At 42.9% G+C, this 22351-nt stretch overlaps 1 protein-coding gene across 1 annotated transcript in view; it reads left to right on the plus strand.

The window, feature by feature from the left end:
* Positions 1-22351, plus strand: part of GRM7 (glutamate metabotropic receptor 7) — a 319156-nt gene that overhangs the window by 287117 nt on the left and 9688 nt on the right. Inside the window, exon 9 of the mRNA XM_069966643.1 lies at positions 9976-10222. Coding sequence (XP_069822744.1) covers positions 9976-10222 — 247 coding nt within the window. The remainder of the gene's footprint in view (positions 1-9975; positions 10223-22351) is intronic.

The following is a 22351-nucleotide window of genomic DNA, read 5'->3' on the forward strand; positions in this document are numbered from 1 at the left end:
GGCAGAAGGTGCCCCAGAGGTGGGTGGCATAGTTATAACAGGGGACGGGGCAGAGGACTGTCGCTGACCCTCCCATGTAAGGGTGGTGACGGATGATCCAGCCGACCTCGTTTGGGAGCTTTGGGGGGTGGAAGTGAAGGATTGGGTAAGCCAATCTAGAACCGCTGGCTGTGTGGTTCTTACAGAACCACTGGGTGTCTGGGGTAGCTGCACCCTGCTGCCACGCCTGTTGCCCTGGCTGCCGCCGGGCCTGGTGCTGCCACTTCTCCTACCCTCACCGCCTGCCGTTGCAGTCATTGCCTGGGAAGTGCTGGAAGTAGGACGCTTGGACATAGTTCTTTGGTTGGTGTAAATTTTTAAAAAGAAATAATCTATTGGGCAGAAGGCACAAATTTTCTGTGACTATTGCTTTGTGGGTTGGAGGCACCCAGCAAAGCAGAAATTTACAGGTTATCCCAAAAAAAACATTTTATTTTTTTAAACTTTTTTGGTTGCAGGTGGCTAGAGGGGTTTGACGGCAACCAGCAGAGCACAAACGGATAGCTTTTGTGAGGCGCTGACTTAGCATCACCTAGAACAGCTGATAACAAACAAAACAATTTTATTTTTTTTAAGGTTTTTTAAAACTTTTTTGGTTGCGGGCAGCTAGCCGGGGTTAACGGCAACCAGCAGAGCACAAACGGACAGCTTTTGTGAGGCGCTGACTTAGCGTCACCTACAACAGCTGATCACAAACAAACGTCTAACGTCTCCTCTCTATCACGGAACAGTAGCTGGTTCAATGCTACGTGTCCTGACTCCTGAGTGACTCTTCTTACTTTTCTCTCCCTATTTCTTTTTTTTATCTCCCTATCTCTCCCTAGATATCACTATTTTTGAGTTAGATGGCTATGTCTCCCTCTCTCTACCTAACTCTTGATTTCTCAGCCTCTTTCACTATGTATGAGCTTATCAAGCTTTCCCTGTATCTTGCGATTTTTTTATTTTATTTTTTTCTTCCTATCTCCGGCTTCTCTTACAAACAATATATACTCCTTCTCTATCTCTCCCTGTACTTATCCAGTTGTTTTGATATGTAATCTATGTGTTTTCCCTCTCTGCCTAACGTACACCTCCTCTCTCTCTGCAGTCTAGACACACAATGAGAAAGAACATGGACGCTCAGGCACTTCCTGTTCCTGGAGTGACGTCACACACCTTGATATTCACATAATAACAGGATACAAAGGATTATAGGAGTAATAATCCCTTGTAGCCTGTTCTATTCTCTGATTAAAGTACAGTTTTGCGACGCCGTTGCGATTTTAACGAACTTCGTCACAAACTTTTTGCAAAGTTCGTAACTAATCTGGTTCGTAACGATTCGGTTCGCTCATCCCTAGTTCCTAGGCCAAATGGTGGACAGAGAAAATGATATCCAGGGCCACTACCCATCTGTACATAACATGTCCCCTATAACTCCATTGTATGTCTTGTCACTATCATTTTACACATATTGCTAAAAAGATTTAATGGGTTATGATAAAATAATTATTTGAGATATAGACCCTAATGGAGATTGACGACATCTCAAAGTATGGTTGTTTCATACTGGATCTCTGGGGCCCATTATTGTGTCAGATTGGGAGCCAATGGGATAATCCCCTCGTACACTGATGGGCTCCTCTGACCCTGTCTTGGACCATGTGGCTGATGTTTTTCAGAGAATCCTATCTTTAGTTGGCCCCACCACCACTTTCTGGTCATTTTTGCTTCTAGATATAGGCTCGGCTTTATGCCAATACAGATTCACTGATTTGTTTTCTACGTTATTCAGTTTCAGAAAATTGTACCTGAAATCCACATCTGGAATCTGGTTACCGGGCACCACCTATGCTTTCTATTCTGGTTATTTCTGTACTTTACCTACAACTGAGTCCTTGTACAAGTCCTTGTGCAGATTTGCCCTCTTTACACGTAAAATGGAAATTTCAGGTCCCCAATGCAATATTTATACCAACCTTAACGTATCAGTTAACTGGGACCGAGCCCAAGAACCACATGATTGATACCTAAGCACATCCTATAGTTACAACATTAGATTTTACCCACATTGTTCAATATTCAAAAAATGTCATTGATGATGTTGGCAGAACAGATCGTAAGCTCTGAGGACGAGCAGCCTTATTCACAATGTTTATGCTCGTGATCCATCATCTAAGACATTCTGTGGGCTCATGTTCATATCAACAATAAGCCTGAACGTGCAGACATCAAGAAATCATCTCCTCTTGGATGAGCACATCGCATTCATTGTTCAGCATAGCTGCCCTGACATAAACATGAGCGCGGGTGTATGCAACACAAATTACACATCACAGTACACTTTGGCCCACATTTATTAAGACTGAAGGTTTTTTCACTAGCCTTACATTTCTTTTAAAGGGAGCCCATCTTTTAATACATTTGGTGCATTTTGAATGGTCTTTCTGGACTAATGGGACAGGTGAAGGTAAAATAGAAAAATTATACTCACCCTCTGATTACTCCTGGTCCAGCGCCACCACCATTCAGTAGTCCCCAGCTGGACTTTGAGAAAGTGGTTGTTATTATTATTATTATTATTATTATTATTATTATTATTATTATTTCTGCTATCATCTCCTGCCTGCTATCATCTATGAGCCATAGTTGAGATGTGACATCCATTCTTACTAAACTACCCGAACTGTGGCCATTTCCGAGCTGCCAAATGCATATCTCTGTACATGGAGTGGAGGCAGTATTATAGTACTTATATTTTTGTGCATAGGGGTAGTAATAGAGGTGATATGTTCCTGTACATTCTGTATTGTATATTGGGGGAAAGTATTATAATATTTATATACTTGTACATAGGGGGCAGTATTATAGTAGTTATATTCTTGTATATAGGGGGCAGTATTATAATAGTTATATTCTTCTACATAGGGGCAGTATTATAGAAGATATATTCTTGTACATAGGGGGCAGTATTATAGTTGTTATGTGCACAAGCCAAAAAGACAGAAATGGCTGCACATCGCACCCATGGCTGACACGAAAGCTTATTCAGCTACATTTAAAACCAACATCAGAAGTTAGTATATAATTTGGCCAAACCATATTGCCTCATGTACCACGTGCAGGTCTTCTGATACACATGAGTCCCTAACCAAAAAACATCACTGTGCCGGTCAGCAACCACAATCCCCGTTATGTTATGTTCTTGTATATAGGAGGCCGTGTTATTGTAGTTATATTCTTCTACATGGGGCAGTATAGTAGATATATTTTTGTTTATAGGAGCAGTATTATAGTAGTTATATTCTTGTACATAGGGGGCAGTATTATAGTAGTTATATACTTGTACATAGGGGGCAGTATTATAGTAGTTATATACTTTTGTAGTGTCCCAGAACAGCCCTCTTATCCTCACACTTTTACTATGACCGGTTCTGTTCTGGAAAGCTATGGTCCACTGCAAACTGTGTGTATTGTGTCACCCCCCTGCAGTATTCAGGTCTGCTATTCTATTCATTTCTTGTATGTATATTCAGGTATCAGTGCCTAAAGGTATTATGTCGCCTCCCAGTATTCAAGTATGGTACTTCTCATGTATATTTCTCTGTATATGCCTAATGGTGTGATGATGCAATGGCTGGATGTCACGTGACTGCCCCTGCTTCCATGGTAACTCCAATGGTCATCGAGCTTTGGCTGGGGTTACCATGTGACTTCCTGTTCTACCTCAGTCTTGTTCTCCATCTTCAGGGGACAAGTTCTGTGTCTGTTCTCTCTCCCTGCTAAGAGAGAGGCCTGCGTGTGCTCTGCTGCTCCAGTCCACTGGCTGTGTTCCTGTCTCAAGTCTCAAGATTCTCATTTGGGTGTCGATTCTTCAGTCATTCCTCTCATAATCTTCTCTAATCATCAACAGCAAGTATTTCATTCAAGTCTCATTCCACCCAGCATCTTATCCTCAGTATCACTACTACTCCCATCATCCAGCACGCTACTCTCACAGCCTATTGCAGCATCACCCATTACTCTGCTTTATCCAAGTTTGCCTTATACCCGGTTGCATCCGGAGAGACTGTTGCTACTAGTTACCACCGTTACAATAAATATACAACTACCGTTGTTTCTGAACCTTGGCATTGGTGTGATAATTGGTGCCCTGACTAAGGACAACGAAGAATCGCATGCCCAGCATGGTCAGGAGCCCGGTTTCCAGCTGTATCACCCTTGTGCTTTCACCGTGACAACCCTATACTCTACAGCTGCCCCGGTTCCTGCCTGTTTGCACCATCTACACTGCGGAGTGGCCCCTAGGGGCCAGGGCATCGCATTTTTCAATAAGGGGCAGTATTATAGTAGTTATATTCTTGTACATAGGATGCAGTATTATAGTAGTTATATTCTTGTACATGGGGGCAGTATTATAGTAGTTATATTCATGTACATTATTATTATTATAGTAGTTACAGCCTTGTATATAGGAGGCTGTATTATAGTGGTAACATAATCATTTATATTCATTGTTTGCAGTCCCTTCGCCCACCTCATAGCTCATGAGATTTCTACATCCACCAAGTTCTGGGATGAAGTTCTGTTTATCAGACTGACCTCACTAGATATAACCAGCACACCTGTCTTATGAAGGATTTGTCCATTTTTAGTTGTATAGTAAAATCCTCTGGGACTCTCCTCTCCCTTCCCCCTTATATATTTTCACAGGAGAAAGAGTTAGTTCCTCTCTCTGTAAGAGTCTTTGTGTATTCTTCTGCTTCACCGCAGAGTTTAGAAAAGTACAACAAGAACAAAAAAAAGGCAACGTATTTTATTTTATATCCTTTTATCGGAATATCTGGTCAATCCGAAAGGAACAGGCACGGTCAGAGCAGCAGAAAATAAAATCAATCTTAAATGATTCTTTGTGGAGCAAGAGACTGAGAGGAGCTTAAAGATTCCATTTAATTGAACTGCGGTATCGTGTGAGATGACCATGCTCATTCTTGATATGAGACGAGAGAGTTGCGAGAGGGCAAAGTGAAACCTTGCTAAGCTGTGCTTTGTATAAATGAGAGAGGTGGAAACAACATGGAGAAAAAAGGAACTCAGGTTGTTGGTCAAAATCCCAGAGTCACTACAGGCAAGGATTCATGAGCTGATCAATAGTCCTACTGTAACAGTGTGTTCTGTTATACTTGACTGGGACTGTTTATGAAGTTATCCTCATACGGAGTGTAATGGCTTTACTTCTCCAGCAGGGCAGAGCAACAACATATCAAAGGAATGAGAAGTTATACATAGGACACAAGGGGATACCATGGGTCCCTCAGCTGCTGGGCCCTTGACTACAGCCCAATCAACCTCTTCCTTCCTATAATACTATGTGATATTAAGTAACTAGCTGTGCCCTTTATTGCTTTTGTACTATATGCCTTTATGAGTTAACACCAATTCACACTTTTTGCAGTAGTCTTAACATTGAATTGACAATAATCTGGTTGTTTTACCTTCAAGCCTAATCTTGATCCCTAGTAATCCCATATTTCTGTTGCATGTTATCATTTATAGAACAAATTAGACATACTAGATCTGCTTCATGCTGGAAATGATACCCAATGTACACCATTGACACCATGCCTCTGTACCCACAATCTGCCCCCACAAACCGCTTATACTGTCACATAGCTACTTTTAATCCAGGATCTGTCCTGGGGTCTGTTTGGCAGGTGATGCAGTTATTGTCCTAAAAACAACTTTCAAGCTTGCAGCCCTGTGCCAAATTGGCGTGGCCTAGCGTACCCATGCCCTAGCATTGCAACGTCCCTCCGTCCCTCCTTCCCGCCCTCTTTACCATTAGGAATGCCCCTAGAACAAGTTCTCCTATTTATCACTTGTCTGAACACTGCACATGCACTGGTTCGGTAAGGAAATGGTGAATAGGAAAAATCCTGCCCAGCGGCATTCCTAATGATGATGAGGGCTGGGAGGAGGGACAGAGGGGTGTTGCAATCCTACAGCATGGGTACTCTAGGCCACACCAATTTGACAAAGGGCTGCAAGTTGTTTTTAGTACAATAACTGCATCACCTGCCGAACGGACCCCAGGACAGATCTTGGATTAAAAGCAGCTATCCGAAATGTACAAGCGATTTGAGGGGTCAGATTGTGGGTACAGAGTCGCTTTAATGAGTTCTATTGGGTATCCATTACAGTGCCCAGCATTCTACCTAACAAAATAGTGCAGCATGCTGCTTCAATCATGATCTTGGTCTCTGCAAAATGCATCTGCAAGATGCAAGTCTGGATCTGGCTGCGGGTCCAATCACCAGATCTGTACGCATTAAAGCTTTCTATAATGCTGGCAGTTCAGGTAGAACTGTAGTACGGCTGGGACTTGCAGTGGTAATGCGGATGTAAAAAATGGTTTAACCCTTAGGGGACACAGCCAGTTTTCATTTTTGCGTTTTCGTTTTTCCCTCCTCGTGTATATAAGGCCATAGCGCCTGCATTTTTCCACCTAGAGACCCAAATGAGCCCTTATTTTTTGCGCAACTAATTGTACTTTGCTAAGGCAGATGTAATTTTTGCCTAAAATGTGCCGGGAAACCAGAAAAAAATTATATGTGTGGTGAAATTGAAAAAAAAAAACGCATTTCTTTTATTTGGGGGAAATGTGTTTTTACGCCATTCGCCCTGGGGTAAAACTGACTTGTTATGCATGTTCCTCAAGTCGTTACGATTAAAACGATATGTAACATGTATAACTTATATTGTATCTGATGGCCTGTATAAAATTCAAACCGTTGTTAACCAATATACGTTCCTTAAAATCGCTCCATTCCCGGGCTTATAGCGCTTTTATCCTTTGGTCTATGGGTCTGTGTGAGGTGTCATTTTTTGCGCCATGATGTGATCTTTCTATCGGTACCTTGATTGCGCATATATGACTTTTTGATCGCTTTTTATTACAATTATTCTGGATTTGATGCGACCAAAAATGCGCAATTTTGCACTTTGGGATTTTTTTGCGCTGACGCCGTTTACCGTGTGAGATCAGGAATGTGATTAATTAATAGTTCGGGCGATTACGCACGCGGCGATAGCAAACATGTTTGTTTATTAATTTATTTATTTATTTTTATTTATAAAATGGGGAAAGGGGGGTGATTCAGACTTTTATTAGGGGAGGGGGTTTTGTGTTATTAAAAATACTTTTTTCTTTTACTTTAGACATATACTAGAAGCCCCCCTGGGGGGCTTCTAGTATATGCACTCTGATCTCTCATAGAGATCCATGCAGTATAGTTATACTGCATGAATCCATGAGATCGGTGTTCTATTACTTTTGGCTGCTGCAGCCAAAAGCAATAGAATGCCGAGCCGGGATCAGCGCCATTACGGAGCAGACCCCGGCCCGGTATGGATGCAGGGATCGCCCCCCCGCAATCGCGCCGCAGGGGGGCGATCCCCCCACTAGACCACCAGGGATGTGTAACCGCAAGTATTTAGAAGCAGCTGTCAACTTTGACAGCTGCTTCTAAGTACTTAATTAGCGGGCACGGCGATCGGACCGTGCCCGCTAATAGCCGCGAGCCCGGGCTACTCGCGGCACCCGGGATCGCGGCAGTTCAGAGGGTGGTCGCCGCGCGACCGCCCTCTGAACTGCCATAGCGGCACGAGGACGTTAAATAACGTCCTGGTGCAGCTATGGGTTAATACATTGCAGTGGATTAGCAAAAGGCCTTATTGCTAATTTTATTTCCTATCAGCTTCTGCAGTAGAATGTAACAGGCTATAAGGCACCATTCCTTTTTTTTCCTTAGCGGATTTGTCATTCCCACCCCTTTCAGGCACGCTGTCACTTGATGTTTGATGTTTTTCCGTTTTTATTATTTGGCCTCTCATTAAATAAATTGTGTGAAATCCAAAATACATCATTATCACAGACAGGACCTGATAAAAGTAAAGGCCCAGCTTCTCTGATCAATGTGTGAAGATTTGATGGAGATGCAAATGTGGCAGAGTCGTGTTTGTTAGATGTAGCACAACCGAGCTTATCAGACGTGATGGTGCCGAGTTTGTCAATTACACACATTCTGAGATCTTCATATTTAGCAGAACTGAGTTAGCTTCAGTAAATGTATGGGTGCTAACATTGTCAGATGTAGCAGTGTAGTGATGCAAGACAACTTTAAATAAATATATTTAAAGTTGTCCTGAAATTGTCATTGTCAGACATTGATATTAGATCCAAAATTCAAAAAACATAGTTTCTAGTGTTCAGCAGACCTCCTGAACTGTTTGGGTTCGGAATTGTTCTCCCGATGGCTGGAGAAGTTTGATTTCACCCTAGGACTTCTAGGAAAATATGGATACAGCCTATTGCTATGTTCAAACAACGTATGTTTTGCGAAATCACAGCCGTTGATGCAATTTTCAACAACGGCCGTGATTTCTTCAAAACATACGCTGTATTGGAATGAATGGAATCCCAGACGGAGCGTATAAACATAGTATACGCTCTGGCTGGTATTCCATCCGGCCGTGTGACAAACTGACATGTCAGTTTTCTCCGACGCTATTCATTAAATTCAGAAGACATGTCAGTTTACACAATGGAGCATGCGGCTTCAGCCGCACACTCTATTGTGTGCAGCGGTGAATTGGGATACAGGTGCACCCGCATCTGAATTCACCATAAGTGAAGGTCATCCGACTGGTACTGCAGTACTGGCTGGGATGATCTTCAGTAACACTGGTGTTATACGTAGTGTGAACCCGGCCTTTGGCTGTATCCATGTTTTCCAGGACTCCCTAGGACAGCATTCAACTCCAGACGCCAGGAGTCAAATATTGAGCGCTTGGGTTTGGAGAACGTTACCAAAGCCGAAGAATACAGCAAGGCATGTTATGCTAATTAGCGGGTTCAGAGCATTTGGGGCGTTCCCCATGCGTCCAAGCACCCTCTTGTCCCCCGTAGTCTGTCCTCCCGGCCTGCCCACTATGCATATTCATATATGCATAGTTAGGCCACTTGTTATAGCGCATTTGCAGGAAGCAGCCTGTAACAAGCGGCCTAGCTATGCATATATGAACATGCATAGTGGGTGGGCCAGGAGGGGGCAGGCTAGGCGGAATAAGCGGGTGCATAGACGCATGGGGAACGCCCCAAATGCTCTGAACCCGCTAATTAGCATATTAGTAATTAGCTGAAAACACCACTATACCGGGCCCGACCAGAATAAGAAGGACAGCCCGGGATTCCAAAGGTAAATAGCGGCTGGCGCATATCAGCAGGTTCACTGGCCCGAACCTGCTGATAGTGCCGCTTTAACGCTAATAGTTTCCAAACCCTTTTAATACTTATTTTGCCCATTGTAGTACAGCCCAGTTTTACATGTATAATAGTATTACTTTGATCACTTTCAGTAGTGCTGAGTTTGTCAAATGCTTTGGCACAGTTGGTCTTTTGCTTAGTTTTCAGGTGTTGTATTGCCAAGGATGTCATTTTTTCAACTTACAGTATGGGCATATGATATAAGTGTTTTTTCACATTGTAGTTAAATTCAGCTCGGCTACATCCATACATTTCTATGCTGGAGACACACAATATATGTATACATGTGTCTCTATATTACAGAAAAATGCAACAGCTCACTGCAATGGCAAGATACAGACCCACTACCTACTATTTTCATGTCTGTAGTGGGTCTGTATCTTGCCATTGCGGTGAGCTGTTGCATTTTTCTGTAATATAGAGACAGTAGAGACACTATTTGCATTTTCAGCCACAGCAACGTGCTCCTGCCTAGTGTGAATGGTGTTCTAGAGAGCTGACCAAATTTGTCTTTTTTTTCTGTGTCTCTATATTATGTCTTAATGGATTAAAGTTTGTTGCCTCTATTACTGCTGGAGACATCTTTAGCATTGTCATTTAACCTTTTATGTTCCGCATTTGTCTTGCAGCTTTACATCCAGACCACCACACTCACCATCTCCATGAATCTCAGTGCCTCGGTGGCTCTGGGGATGCTTTATATGCCGAAGGTTTATATAATCATCTTCCATCCAGAACTGAATGTGCAGAAACGCAAACGTAGCTTCAAGGCGGTAGTGACAGCGGCCACAATGTCGTCACGTCTTTCACACAAGCCCAGTGACCGGCCCAATGGGGAAGCCAAGACAGAGCTCTGCGAGAATGTCAATCCAAACAGTGAGTATAATAAAAATGGAATGGCATCAGAAATCATCCAGATTTACCTAAAAGAAAAAATGCAATTGATTTCAATGACATGGTAACGCATGAAAAAAGAAGTGAGATGCTTTTTTTTTTTTAAAACTCCTCTTTGAAGCCCCCATATAAATCAACTGGAGTTTCATGACAGGACCCTGTCACACTGACTGTGGCTCGGGGCTAGCCATGGCACAGCACTGCACACAGGCTAGACTTTTGCCCATTTTCACATATCCAACAATTAATTTTATTCCTGTTTGCAAGATTGACGATAACTAGCTGATTAGAGGGTGTCTGATCGGTGCGGTCCCAGTGGTCGAGTGAAAGGTCTAAGCTCGGCAGTGTTCAGAAAACTGACAGAGAATGAATAAAGTGCTGTTCACAGATAAACTGCATGCTCCATTCATTCCAGAGGATGTTTCACCCCGGTTCTTGTGATCCATTGTGGTCCCAACAGACTCCCACCAATATCACCTATCCTATGGCTGGGTATATCCTTTGATTGTAGAATAACCCCTTTTAAGTGACCAGCGTGCTACAAGAGTATTCTAATACTAATAGGGGGCTGCAGAAATAGCAGTAGTAGTCATTGCTTTATATAAGAAAGCTGAGTGACAACTATTATAGGGACCATTATAGCTCCTCTATGTGATTGCCAGCTTCTCCGCAGTCCTAAATGGCATATCTGCCTACCTAGCCATTGATATATGCTCTGCCCTCAGAACATGGCATAATTAGGCAGATATGCTATTTAGGAGTCTGGGAGTACTGGATGACAACCCCATGTTAGAAGGGCTGACAGGCATATACACCGGGTGCCAGGGTGGATGTCACCATGCCACTCTGTCATGGCAAGGATAGATACAGTACATACAGGGCTAGGGCAGTGAACTGAATCGTTGGCCCAGCTGCAGGAAAGCCTAGCTATGACAAGACATAAATTACTGTAAATGGAAATGTACACATTGCACAATACCCCTATTATCCATCATTTATCGGGCAGCATGTCCTGGTTGTCCTCCACACCCCCTCCTCACTAGAAGTGGATGATGACATCATTGCATGCATTGGCACGCAGTGACAGAAAAGCTTTGTAATTGGATAATGACTTTCTGCTTCCCACCTGTGTTTAGCGCACTCTTCACACAGTGGTTACATTCTGCTATTTTTATCACCCATAGAAGGGAAAGTTGATCTGTATCAGATTCAAGTGCCTGCCCTTGTTCCATCAGATCATATGTCCCAGTCAGACTCAGACACACGCTGCGTTGCACACTTACCATACACACAACATATTCAGTAGACATAAAAAGCACAGAGGGGCAGTGAGCTGAAGCGTGACCTGCCTACCAGAGTCTGCATGGGCTCAGGCTGGCAGAGGAAGCACTGAGCTGTGCAGCATGAGCGTGTGCTGCTGGTTATGGTGCTGCTAGTGGGAGTGCTGGCAGTCCTAGAAATGGTGGTTATGCTGCCAGTAATGCAAGTGCTAGTAGTACTGTGGCTAGTGCCTTGTGGTTGCTAATACTAGTAGTGCTTGTGGTGTTGGTAATGCATTTGGGAGTGGTAACGGTTGAGCTGGATAATGCTAGTAGGGGTGCTGCAGGGATGATAGTAGTGGGGCTGCTGATAGTAGTAGACGTACTGGTGGTGGTTGTGCTAGTAGTAGTGCTGTTGAGGTTGTGTTGGTCAAATGGTGCTGTGTAGAAGGGGTGTCGTTGGTGCTGATGGTAGAAGAGACTGTGTTGGTGCTGCTGATGCTTGATGGTGCTAGTAGAGGTGGTGTTGATGCCGTGATATTGGATTGTGTGTTAGTAGAGGTGGTCTTGATAATGCTAGATGGAGCTCAAAGAGGCAGTGTTGGTGCCGCTGGGGCTGTATGGTACTAATTGAGATAACATTGGTGCTTTTGACACTACATAGTGTTAGTACAGGGGTTACTGGTGTTGTTGACTCTAAATGGTGGTAGTAGATATCTTATTGGAGCTGGAGATCCTGGACCCATTAATACAGATGGAATTGGTGCTGTTGATACTAGATGGTACTAGTAGAAGTGATATTGGTAGTGCTGCTGCTAGATGGAACTAGAAGAGGTGGTGGTGTTACTGTAATACTGGATCATGCTAGTAAAGTTGGTGTTGATGCTATATAGAGCTGGTAGTGGCGTTATTTCTATAGATACTGGATGGTGCTAGTAGAGGTCATGTTAATGCTGTGACACTGGATCATGCTAGTTGAGGTATTGTTGGTGCTGCTAATGTTAAAAGATGCTAGTTGTGGCTTTGTTGGTACTGATGATTCTGAATGGAGCTAGTAGAGGTAGTGGTGCTGCTGGTGGTACTAACTGTGGCTGCTTACAGTTTTACTGGTGGTGACAATGTTTTTGTATGGTGCTAGTAGTGGTTGTTACTAAATTGCTGCTGCATAGTGTAGTTTTGTGCTGCAGGCAGGGGCGGTGTAGATGTAGTTTTGGTGCAGCAGGTAGAGGTGGTGTAGATGTAGTTTTGGTGCTGCAGGCAGGGGAGGTGTAGATGTAGTTTTGTGCTGCAGGCAGGGGCGGTGTAGATGTAGTTTTGGTGCAGCAGGCAGGGGTGGTGTAGATGTAGCTTTGGTGCTGCAGGCAGGGGCGGTGTAGATGTAGTTTGGGTGCTGCAGGCAGGGGTGGTGTAGATGTAGTTTGGGTGCTGCAGGCAGGGGCGGTGTAGATGTAGTTTGGGTGCTGCAGGCAGGGGCGGTGTAGATGTAGTTTGGGTGCTGTTGCAGGTAGGGGTGGTGTAGATGTAGTTTGGGTGCTGCTGCAGGTAGTGGTGGTATAGATGTAGTTTGGGTACTGCTGCAGGTAGGGTGGTGTAGATGTAATTTGGGTTCTGCTGCAGGTAGTGGTGGTGTAGATGCAGTTTGGTGTTGCAGGTAGGGGTGGTGTAGATGTAGTTTTGGTGCTGCAGGTAGTGGTGGTTTACAAGTAGTTTTGGTGCTGCAGGTAGGGGTGGTGTAGATGTAGTTTTGGTGCTGCAGGTAGGGGTGGTGAGGGCACCATAGTCTTTACAATTCCCAGTGCAATGATATGATATGAGCTGCTCCGCCAGTATGAGCATATTATATTATGGGATCTGGAATCACTATAAGTGGCATACATGGAAGCTGCTGGGTGAATGAGGATGATTGATATCCACATGCTAAACATAAGCGACAACCAGTAAAGTGTTAACCCTGCCACTATAAATAGAAGGTGTGAGGTCACGTCAGTTCTGATTCCACCGTTATCTGTCCTAGTTTTTTAAATAGGCCGTTTTGTTCCCATTTTCTGCTCTTTCCGCTGAAGCTTCTTCCTCCTCTGGGAGTGAAATTCTCATCAAACTAGGCAGCTGATGGCTTTAATAACGCTCTCCGGAGTGTTGGGGCCTCCTCTTTTACCAGGGATAAAACCTTTACATTTTGCTTTTCATGTTTCTTATGAGTCTTAGGTGCTGCGGTCTCTGGTTTGGCAGCTTGTGGGACACAGTGACATCTAAAGTCATGGAAGGGAACAGCTCCCAGGATCTGGCATAGTCTGACTAAGGGCCGGCTGGAGACAACGGGGGGGGTGGGTTCATACATCATAATCCTTGTGTAATGCAAAAACATTGTACTAACTTGATGGCGTCCTTGGAGAGAAGGGACCAACCCAGATTGGTTGCTGTTAGGTGGTTAGAACCTAGAGGCCTGAGATACTCTCAGGGTTGTCATCCTGATTTTTTTTCCTGGACAACTTATCCAAATATCATGAATAGACAACATTTTTATTGAAAAAGATAAAGATACATAACGATTATAATTGCTACACGTCATCAGCCTAGAATACAGATACAAGGACATCAGCAGAACTCCCTGTGGCCCATAAAATGATAAGAGTTACATTAACAATGATCTTCTCCAGCTTTATAAAAAATCATGGACCAATTAATGTTTCTTTCTTTTTACTGACGTGAAAATGGGGGCTATTTTTACAGGGTGTCCTTACAGGTGGTTGGCAGCCCTAGACCCTTTCCAGAACAACTGCACTTTTAGCACACAATAGGGTCAAGAGTTGACCCAACAGCGATAGAAATATTGTTTATTGAGCGATTATTGTCAAGATCTCTGCTTGCTGTCAGTGAACATATGCATTCTTGTTTACTTCTAAATGATAAAAAAAGGCTCATCTCTGTGAGAAGGACCAGCCTCTACATGTACCAAGAATGTTTCCATTTCCAGACAGTAAAGAGAGATCTTAAAAATGTTGAGAATCTGAAGCTTTAAAGCATTTACTGTCACTTTTGGGGGTCTGAGTGTTCACTAGATAGAGGTGAGAGAAGTCAGCTGTTGAGTACTTCACTCCGTAGCTCTACCCATCTTGTTGCAGACTCACTCCTACAGCAAAGCAGAGAGAGCAGAACTTCTTCCTGCTCTATCTCACTGGTGGGGGTCCTAACTTCAAGACCCTGACTGATCAAAATGCTTTATGTCTGTATGACATCTTAAAAGTAGTTTAAAAGGTCAGTAATGAGTTAATCAAGATAAATATAGAAAAAGACAGGCACAGCGCTTCATATGGTGACAAGTTTCAACCTCAATTTGAATAAGTCATATGTGCATACCACAACCATAATGGTCACATAAAAAATCTACCCAGGCCGCAGCTCCCGAGTCAGCTTGTCTGAACACCCTCCGTATACCACCAATTCCAGAGTAAAGTCAGGTAACTCTCTGTTAAGGCCATAAGTATAAAATCCTGTTTATTGTTAGTCCATATAAGACCAACGCGTTTCGAGGACACAGCCTCTATCTCAAGTTACAAAAGACATAAATGATACTTGCAAGACAATGTATATGTATAGATACATTGTATTGAAAGTATCATTCATGTCCTTTGTAACTTGAAAGAGTCTGTTTCCTCAAAATGGACTAACAATAAACTGGATTTTATACTTACGGCCTACACAGTTACCTGCCTTTTTTTAATACTTTGGAGTAATGTGTTAAGAACTTAGTGATGTCGAGTTGCACTTCCTGTATGGTTTTTGTGGCAACAGAATTAGCAGCCAGGTGTCCTGTTCTGATAAGGAGTCTAGAAAAACTGAGTCTATTCTATTCAATAGAGCAGATATGGTCTGTAAGGGTACTATTTCACGGGCCGAAGAGGGCCCGATCAACGATGTAAACAAGCGCCGATCTGCTAGATCGCCGCTCGTTTACTGGGCCTATTCCATGGCCCGATGATCGTTGAGCGAGGGCTGCAGGGACATCGTTACCGATGTCCTTGCAGCCCTTGCACCATATATTACCTGTCAGGTCTTCGTCTCCGCTCCGTCCTCCTCCCCGGGTCCGGCGCACTCTAGCTTCAGAATGGCCTGTCAGCTGACAGGCCACTCAGCCAATCACAGGCCGCGGGGGTCCCGGCCTGTGATTGGCTGAGCGCTCCGTCAGCTGACAGGCCATTCTAAAGCTAGAGCGCGCCGGACCCGGGGAGGAGGACGGAGCGGAGCAGAAGCCCTGCAGGTAATGTATGCTGCTGCTGCTGTTTCTCGAATCAACGGTCGCCCGACGTGCACAGCTATTCAACCGTAGCGTTGCGCGGCGGGGGAACGATGATTTTAGGTCTGGCCCTAAATGAACGATCAGCCGATGACACGATCATCGGCTGATCGTTCTCTCTATTTTACAGAGCGACAATCGGCCAAATAGGGCCGATTTTGCAGATTATCGTTACTGTGGAATAGGGCCCTAAGTCTCCACACGTCTTTATGACGAACTGTCCTTAATGAGAGTTAGTAGCCCTTTGATCAACTATTCTACAAAATGGAATAACTAACAAACAGATGTGGACACCAGGAGATGGCTAAAGAAAGGTTGTCCCAGATGAATTGTCCGCAGTGTGTGATCTTGCTGCTCCGGGTCCGCAGTCCTCTCCAGAATGATGTTAGTGTTCAGATGGCAGCAAGTAGTCAGATGACAGGGGTTAAGACCACATTAGATAATCCCAGCTGTAGACACAGACTCTGCTTGTTCATCTAATGAAGATTTAATATAATGTGACCTGTCCTCCCGCGGGGGCACAAGTCTTCTCTGTGAACTTGTCACACTCCCCAATGTCCTGTGACATATGACAGCGTGAGCAGGCTGTCCCCAAAGGATGGCAGGGAGAGAAGTGGCATCTTTTGAGGTCAGCAGCTTCTTCTCTTTGCGGGGTTGGCACGGAGGAAGCTTGTTAGAGGCTAACTGCTGAGTGCGGCTTTCTGCTTGACGCTGACTTGATCATGGATCTGTTAATAAAGTGCCATTTCCAGCCTGGATTGACAAGGGGGCAGACAGGATGAGACACAGACTACATGAAAGGGATATTCTGCCTGCTCACCATGGAGAAATTCTGCTAGTCTGCATTCATTTCTAATCTGCTGATTTTCTTCTGGTCTATATAATTTAAAGGGGTTGTCCAGGACTAAAAATCATGCCTGCTTTCTTCCAAAATCAATGCTACTTTGGTCCTAGGCTGTGTCTGGTATTAGAGCTCAGCTCTGTTGACCTGAACATGGCTTAACTGCAGTACCACACACAGACTGTGGAGAGGTGTGGTGCTGTTTTTGAAAGAAAACAGCAATATTTTCCAATGGTATACAACCCCCCTTTCATCGTTCACAGTGCTCTTGGGGTATAGGGTTAACCAGGGCTAGACCACCTTCTTACCAAGTCCAGCTGTGTAATGCGGAGTGGTGGGGGCCCTAGAACTCATCCAATTTTACCATCCTGTGGATAGATGCTACAAAAGTTTATGGATAACCCCTTTAAACTCTTCAAGTTTTGGATGTTTCTGTTTCCTGACAGCATGCAGAGATGTAGACAATGGTGGGCATTGTAAAGATCTTATTACAGTATTCCGTTATAGGCACATTACTCTTTATATACAGGAGGCTTCTGGAGCCCTTTATGGGGGCCGCGCTCGTGAGGAGCATGTAGAGCAGCGTGACTATTGCCTGCTCGTCAGCTGAGCAGCAGGACTAAAGCCTCAAGCATTGGTTGAGTATCTCCGTGCTCTACCTGTGTCTTCAGGCCTTTCCATGATGAAACAGTCTTGCGTTGCTTTCCGCAGAGTGATCATCATGGATGTGGAAGCAGGAAGCAGATCAAATGCAAACATGAGCTAAATAAGTAAGAGTAAGGCAAGTAGGGGTATAAATAAGTGATGTGGATTCTATGTGACCACCGCCTGGCCTCCCGCCTGTAAATAAAAAATAAGGGGTTTCCATGACTACACCCAGTATATGATACACAGCCTGGGAAACTGGCAATGGGGTCTCTGACATGGCTGTACTGACCTGTAGGTAACCCACCGTCCTATACACACAGACTTACAGTATATGACGATCCCTGTACATATCTCTCCATGAGTCAGTGTCTTCTGTAAACTTGCCAAAAATTCTGTTTATTTACTAAGTATATCTGGTTCATGGAAGCTGGGTGACCAACATGAGCCAGTGATACATATAATAATAGATATGTAATAGACGACTGCATAGATTACAATTCCAAATTTCCTGCAGCTCTTTTTATAGAAGACATAGTGGGATGTTTTTGAGACATAGTGGGATGTTTTTGAGCCACATTATGTTAGTTACTCTATACACATCCAAAGCTGCATTAAAAATTCTGTTAGTCTCTTCCTATATGTGAAGATTAATCAAAGCCCTTCCCCCCAAGTGTTTCAGTATGTATAACAGTGCAGTACACTATACATCGTCTAGTTCATTATTTGTTGGTGTATGTGATAATGTATGCTTGCATTACACTTCAATATACACCTATTTTACACCCGTAATATGTTGCCAATTCAACTACATAGAAGTAGAGATGAGCAAATTTACATTACAAACGAAGCAAAGTGTTTCATTTGTTCAGTTGGCTTATTTGCTGGCTCCCTTTCATCTCCATGACGCTCCTCTCTGGGTGCCTGGAACAGTTGGATCCAGTCCCAGGAAACTGGAAGAACTTTCCCAGGACTGAATATAGGCTAAGCGCTGCGGAATCTGTTGGCGCTATACAAATAAATTTATTATTATTATTATTATTATTATAGGCTTAAAGTCCAGCTTTAGGTTTTTTTTTTTTTTAAATGGCAGGGACGGGTGGAACATAACAAACAATATTAACTCACCTTTTCCAGTCCCTCTCCAATGCTGGATCGCCGCTCTGGGACCCCCATCGGACTCCGGGATCTCGAGCACAGCTGACACCATGACCCAGCTGTCAGTGACTGATGCGGGATGCTACTTCAGTCACTGATTGGCTGAGCGAGCTGTTCATCAGCCAGGATGTCATCAGAACTCAGGGGAAAATGCCTTCTAGTGGGTGTCTCAGGGCTGGTCACACTGTTCACCACAGACAAGGGGGAGGTAAGCAAAGGCTGCTTGTTATTTTCTCCCCTGCCATTTGTCACATCTTTGCCAGGGCTGGACTTCTCTTTTAACAGAAACCTGTCGTCCCTTTAATGCTGCCTAAATCAGAAGTCATAGGAGTGGCCCTCAGAGGCTCCTGCCTTTCCCATTGGCCTTGATTGATAAATCTGTTCATATACCTAAATGGGAATAAAGTTCGGTGGGGCAGGGGGCAGCCACCAGGGACTGTCTGTAAGACTTCTGGCTCAGGCAGCATGAAAGTCAACAGGTTCCCTTTAAAGAAATTTCTGTTGTATAATATTAATAGATGTCAAGTGGCAGCGAGTAGAATATTGATTGCTGCTTTGGATGGGACTGAAGTATATAAATAAGATTACTATAGATAAACCAACAGGTTTGCAAAGTTGAAAATTCAAATCAAATGTAAGTTTGAAAAGGCTCTGTCATGATTTAAAAAAAAAAAAAAAAAAAAAAAAAAAAAGAAAGAAATCAGCATGGCAGGGGGGAGCTAGGATTCATGGGGCCACATAGAAAAAACTGTGTGGGGTCCCATTAATTAAGTGTGCTGGGGAGCTGGGACAGAGAGCCAATGGATGCCCCAATTCACTGACAGCAAGTACAGATACTTTAAATTATAGGAACTGAAACACAATGTACATAAAACCAACAACCGAAACACAATGTACATAAAACCAACAACCAACATTGTTATAGTAAATTAAAAAAAAAAAAATCATTTGTGAAATAAAATGTATTTGGAGCCCTGTATGGTCTATCCACATGCTGTGTAGATTTGTTCTCCATAATTGAAGGGGCATTGCTATCCTATAAAGTGACGGTACATATCAAGCAAAAGCTATCAAATAATAGGAGGTGACTGAAGTTTAAACAGCATCGGAAACACAAGCAGTTTCCATCAATTCAGCAAATCCAACAATTACGTCAAAGTTTCTCCCAACTCCTCTTAATGTGCAGCATCATCTCCCTCTCCGCTCAGTAAGTTTGTTACTAGTCCATAAATATAAATCCCAGCTAATGGGCTGTAGTAATTGATACTCATGGCCTGGGAGGGGCTGTGTTTGCCGGTACTGCGCTCCCCTGGGATACCCAGAAGCTGCAGGAGCCATGATATAATGGGGTCATTAGTGTTTATAATATTTCAGGACGCTGATGGAAACCAGAGCGAAAGTGTCATAAGAGACACCTGCCATTGCTGGCTGTGATACCAGACTGTATCCACACAGCTGCATCCCTTACCTTACCCACTAATCACGTTATTAATGGGGATCTATCCAGTCATGGAACACACAACTGTGTGCAAATCCACTCACTAAGGCCTTCTACATACTGTAAGTGATTTGCGGACTGAAAAAATGTGGATTGTCTGCATTTTTCTTTTGTGATAAAAAAGGGAGGGAGAATAAGCATGTAGAGGATTAAGGAAAGCTATGGGACCACCAATATGGCAACCATTTTAGCTTTTTAAGTTAGGCTGGGTTCACACTACGTTTTTGCAATCCGTTTTTGCGACAAATGGATGGAAAAACGTATGCACTTGTGTGCATTTGTTTTTCCAATCACTTCGATAATGAAAAGAAAAAAAAAACAGATCCAATCCGTTTATTTTAATGTACACGAAAACATAGTCGACCTCATTTTTGTGTCCGTTAAAAAAAAACAAATCCATTTTCATCCCTTTTTTTTATAATGGAAGTCAATGGAAAAACGGATCAAAACGCATGCACACAAATGCATACGTTTTTCATTCTTTCTTTTTTTTTTGCAAAAACGTATGAAAAAAACTTTAAAGAAACAAAGTGTGAACCCAGCCTTAGGGGGTCCATCTTTGTAAACAAGTAGGTTTGCCAGGCAGGATCCTAGGAAAGCTGTGTAATAACCTCTGTGGATGTGGGAATGGCAGTAATATTGGTTGTCACTCAGCTTTCCCATGTACAGATAATATATAACCATTAAACAGCTGCATGTTATAGTTAGTTGTAGCAGAAGATACATTTATGGGTTGTTTTGTCCAGTTTCGGTTGGACAGGTTCCTGTATCAAGCTTTATGAAGTGGAATCTGTGCAGATCGTAATCAAACCTCTTGTAAAATTGATTTAAGCATCAAAATTCATGACGTGTCATTGAGAAATACCTCTCTGGATCTTAAAGTGGCGGAGCATTAATATTTTATGAATATCTCTCTTTATATTCCACTTAACTTTACATTCCCTTCTTTACATTTTTATGTTGCATTGCTTGTAATTTGGCACCGATAGCGACGAGTAGAAAGAGTTCCCAGCACTTTGTTTCCTCTATCCTGCTAATAGGCTTCGTCTCCATGACGACACATCATTGACCATGAATCACAGTAAATGTACCGTATTTTTTGCTACAATGTTAGGTTTCTTGCAGATCTCATAGTTTGAATTTTAACCTTTTGCTGGAAATTTCACTTTACCATAGATCCTCTGGGACAATGTTGATTCCTGGCCTAAATTGCTACTAAAAGGGTTACCCAGGATTAAAGTGTTACTGTGATTTAAAACAACTTTACAGAAATCAATAGTACAAGTGATTTAAAGAAACTCTGTAATAGGTTTTATTAGGCAAAAAAAGCCTCTTTCTGTACTCCAAAAGCTGTTTTCCAGCCCCCCCCCCTCACTTTTTATCTGTTTATTATCAAGGCAAAGTCCTCTATATCAGGGTTTCTCAACCTGCAGCATGTACCGCAGGTTGAGAGTGAGTATGCAGGAGGTGAGAAAAAAACAAAACTTTTGCTTTTGGTACCGGGACACTCAATAGAGCATAGGCCATAATAGACATAGCAATCCTGCTTCTTCTGAAGTGTGTGTGTGTGTGGGGGGGGGGGGGTGGAAAACATCTTTTTGAGTACAGAAGAAAACTATTTTGCCTAATAAAATCTATTACAGAGTTTCTTAAAATCGCTTGTACTATTGATTTGTACTGGAAGTAACTACCACTATTACATTATTACATTTCCTCTGTGGTGAAGGTTTTACATGCCACCCATTAAATAAATTGCAGGCAATAGTGCATAGGCAGGTTGGATCCAACAAAGTGCATCCCTGTTCTGTCCAATAGCGGGATGTGTTTTATTTTTACTTTTGTGAAAAATTTGTCATCATTCAACCTATAGAAGATGCTATAATTTGTCCATGTTCCCTAGGTTTTTTTTATTTGCACTCAAGGTTTGCAAATGTATAGAGCTGTAAACACACATAACCAGATGTCATTTCTTTTTCCATTTATACAGCTGATAGCTATGCTTTCCATAGAGTGTCTGAGTTTATAAGAATTTCCGCAATTTTCAGGTTTTGAGATAAAAGCAAAAACTGAAGATAAAATGTTGCTGCTTCAAATATAAAATGATAGCATCCTCACATATGTATAGCGTGTATGATGATCAGTGGAAAAAGACATTACTTCCTTGAAGTTAATCTGCCACTTTAAACAGACATCTTCATTGTGCCCCTCTAAATATCCCTGCTTGCTGTCAGTGAGTGTGTCAATCTGCAGTCCAGGGTTTTAAGAGGCTTATCTAAACTGAATAGAATTGTATCAAACCCTCAATTAAAGGAGAAGTTCGACAGAAATTTTTATTAAAGTATTGTATTGCCCCCCCAAAAGTTATACAAATCCCCAATATACACTTATTACGGGAAATGCTTATAAAGTGTTTTTT

This window comes from Dendropsophus ebraccatus, chromosome 4 (genome assembly GCF_027789765.1).
Source record: "Dendropsophus ebraccatus isolate aDenEbr1 chromosome 4, aDenEbr1.pat, whole genome shotgun sequence".
Lineage (NCBI taxonomy): Eukaryota > Metazoa > Chordata > Amphibia > Anura > Hylidae > Dendropsophus > Dendropsophus ebraccatus.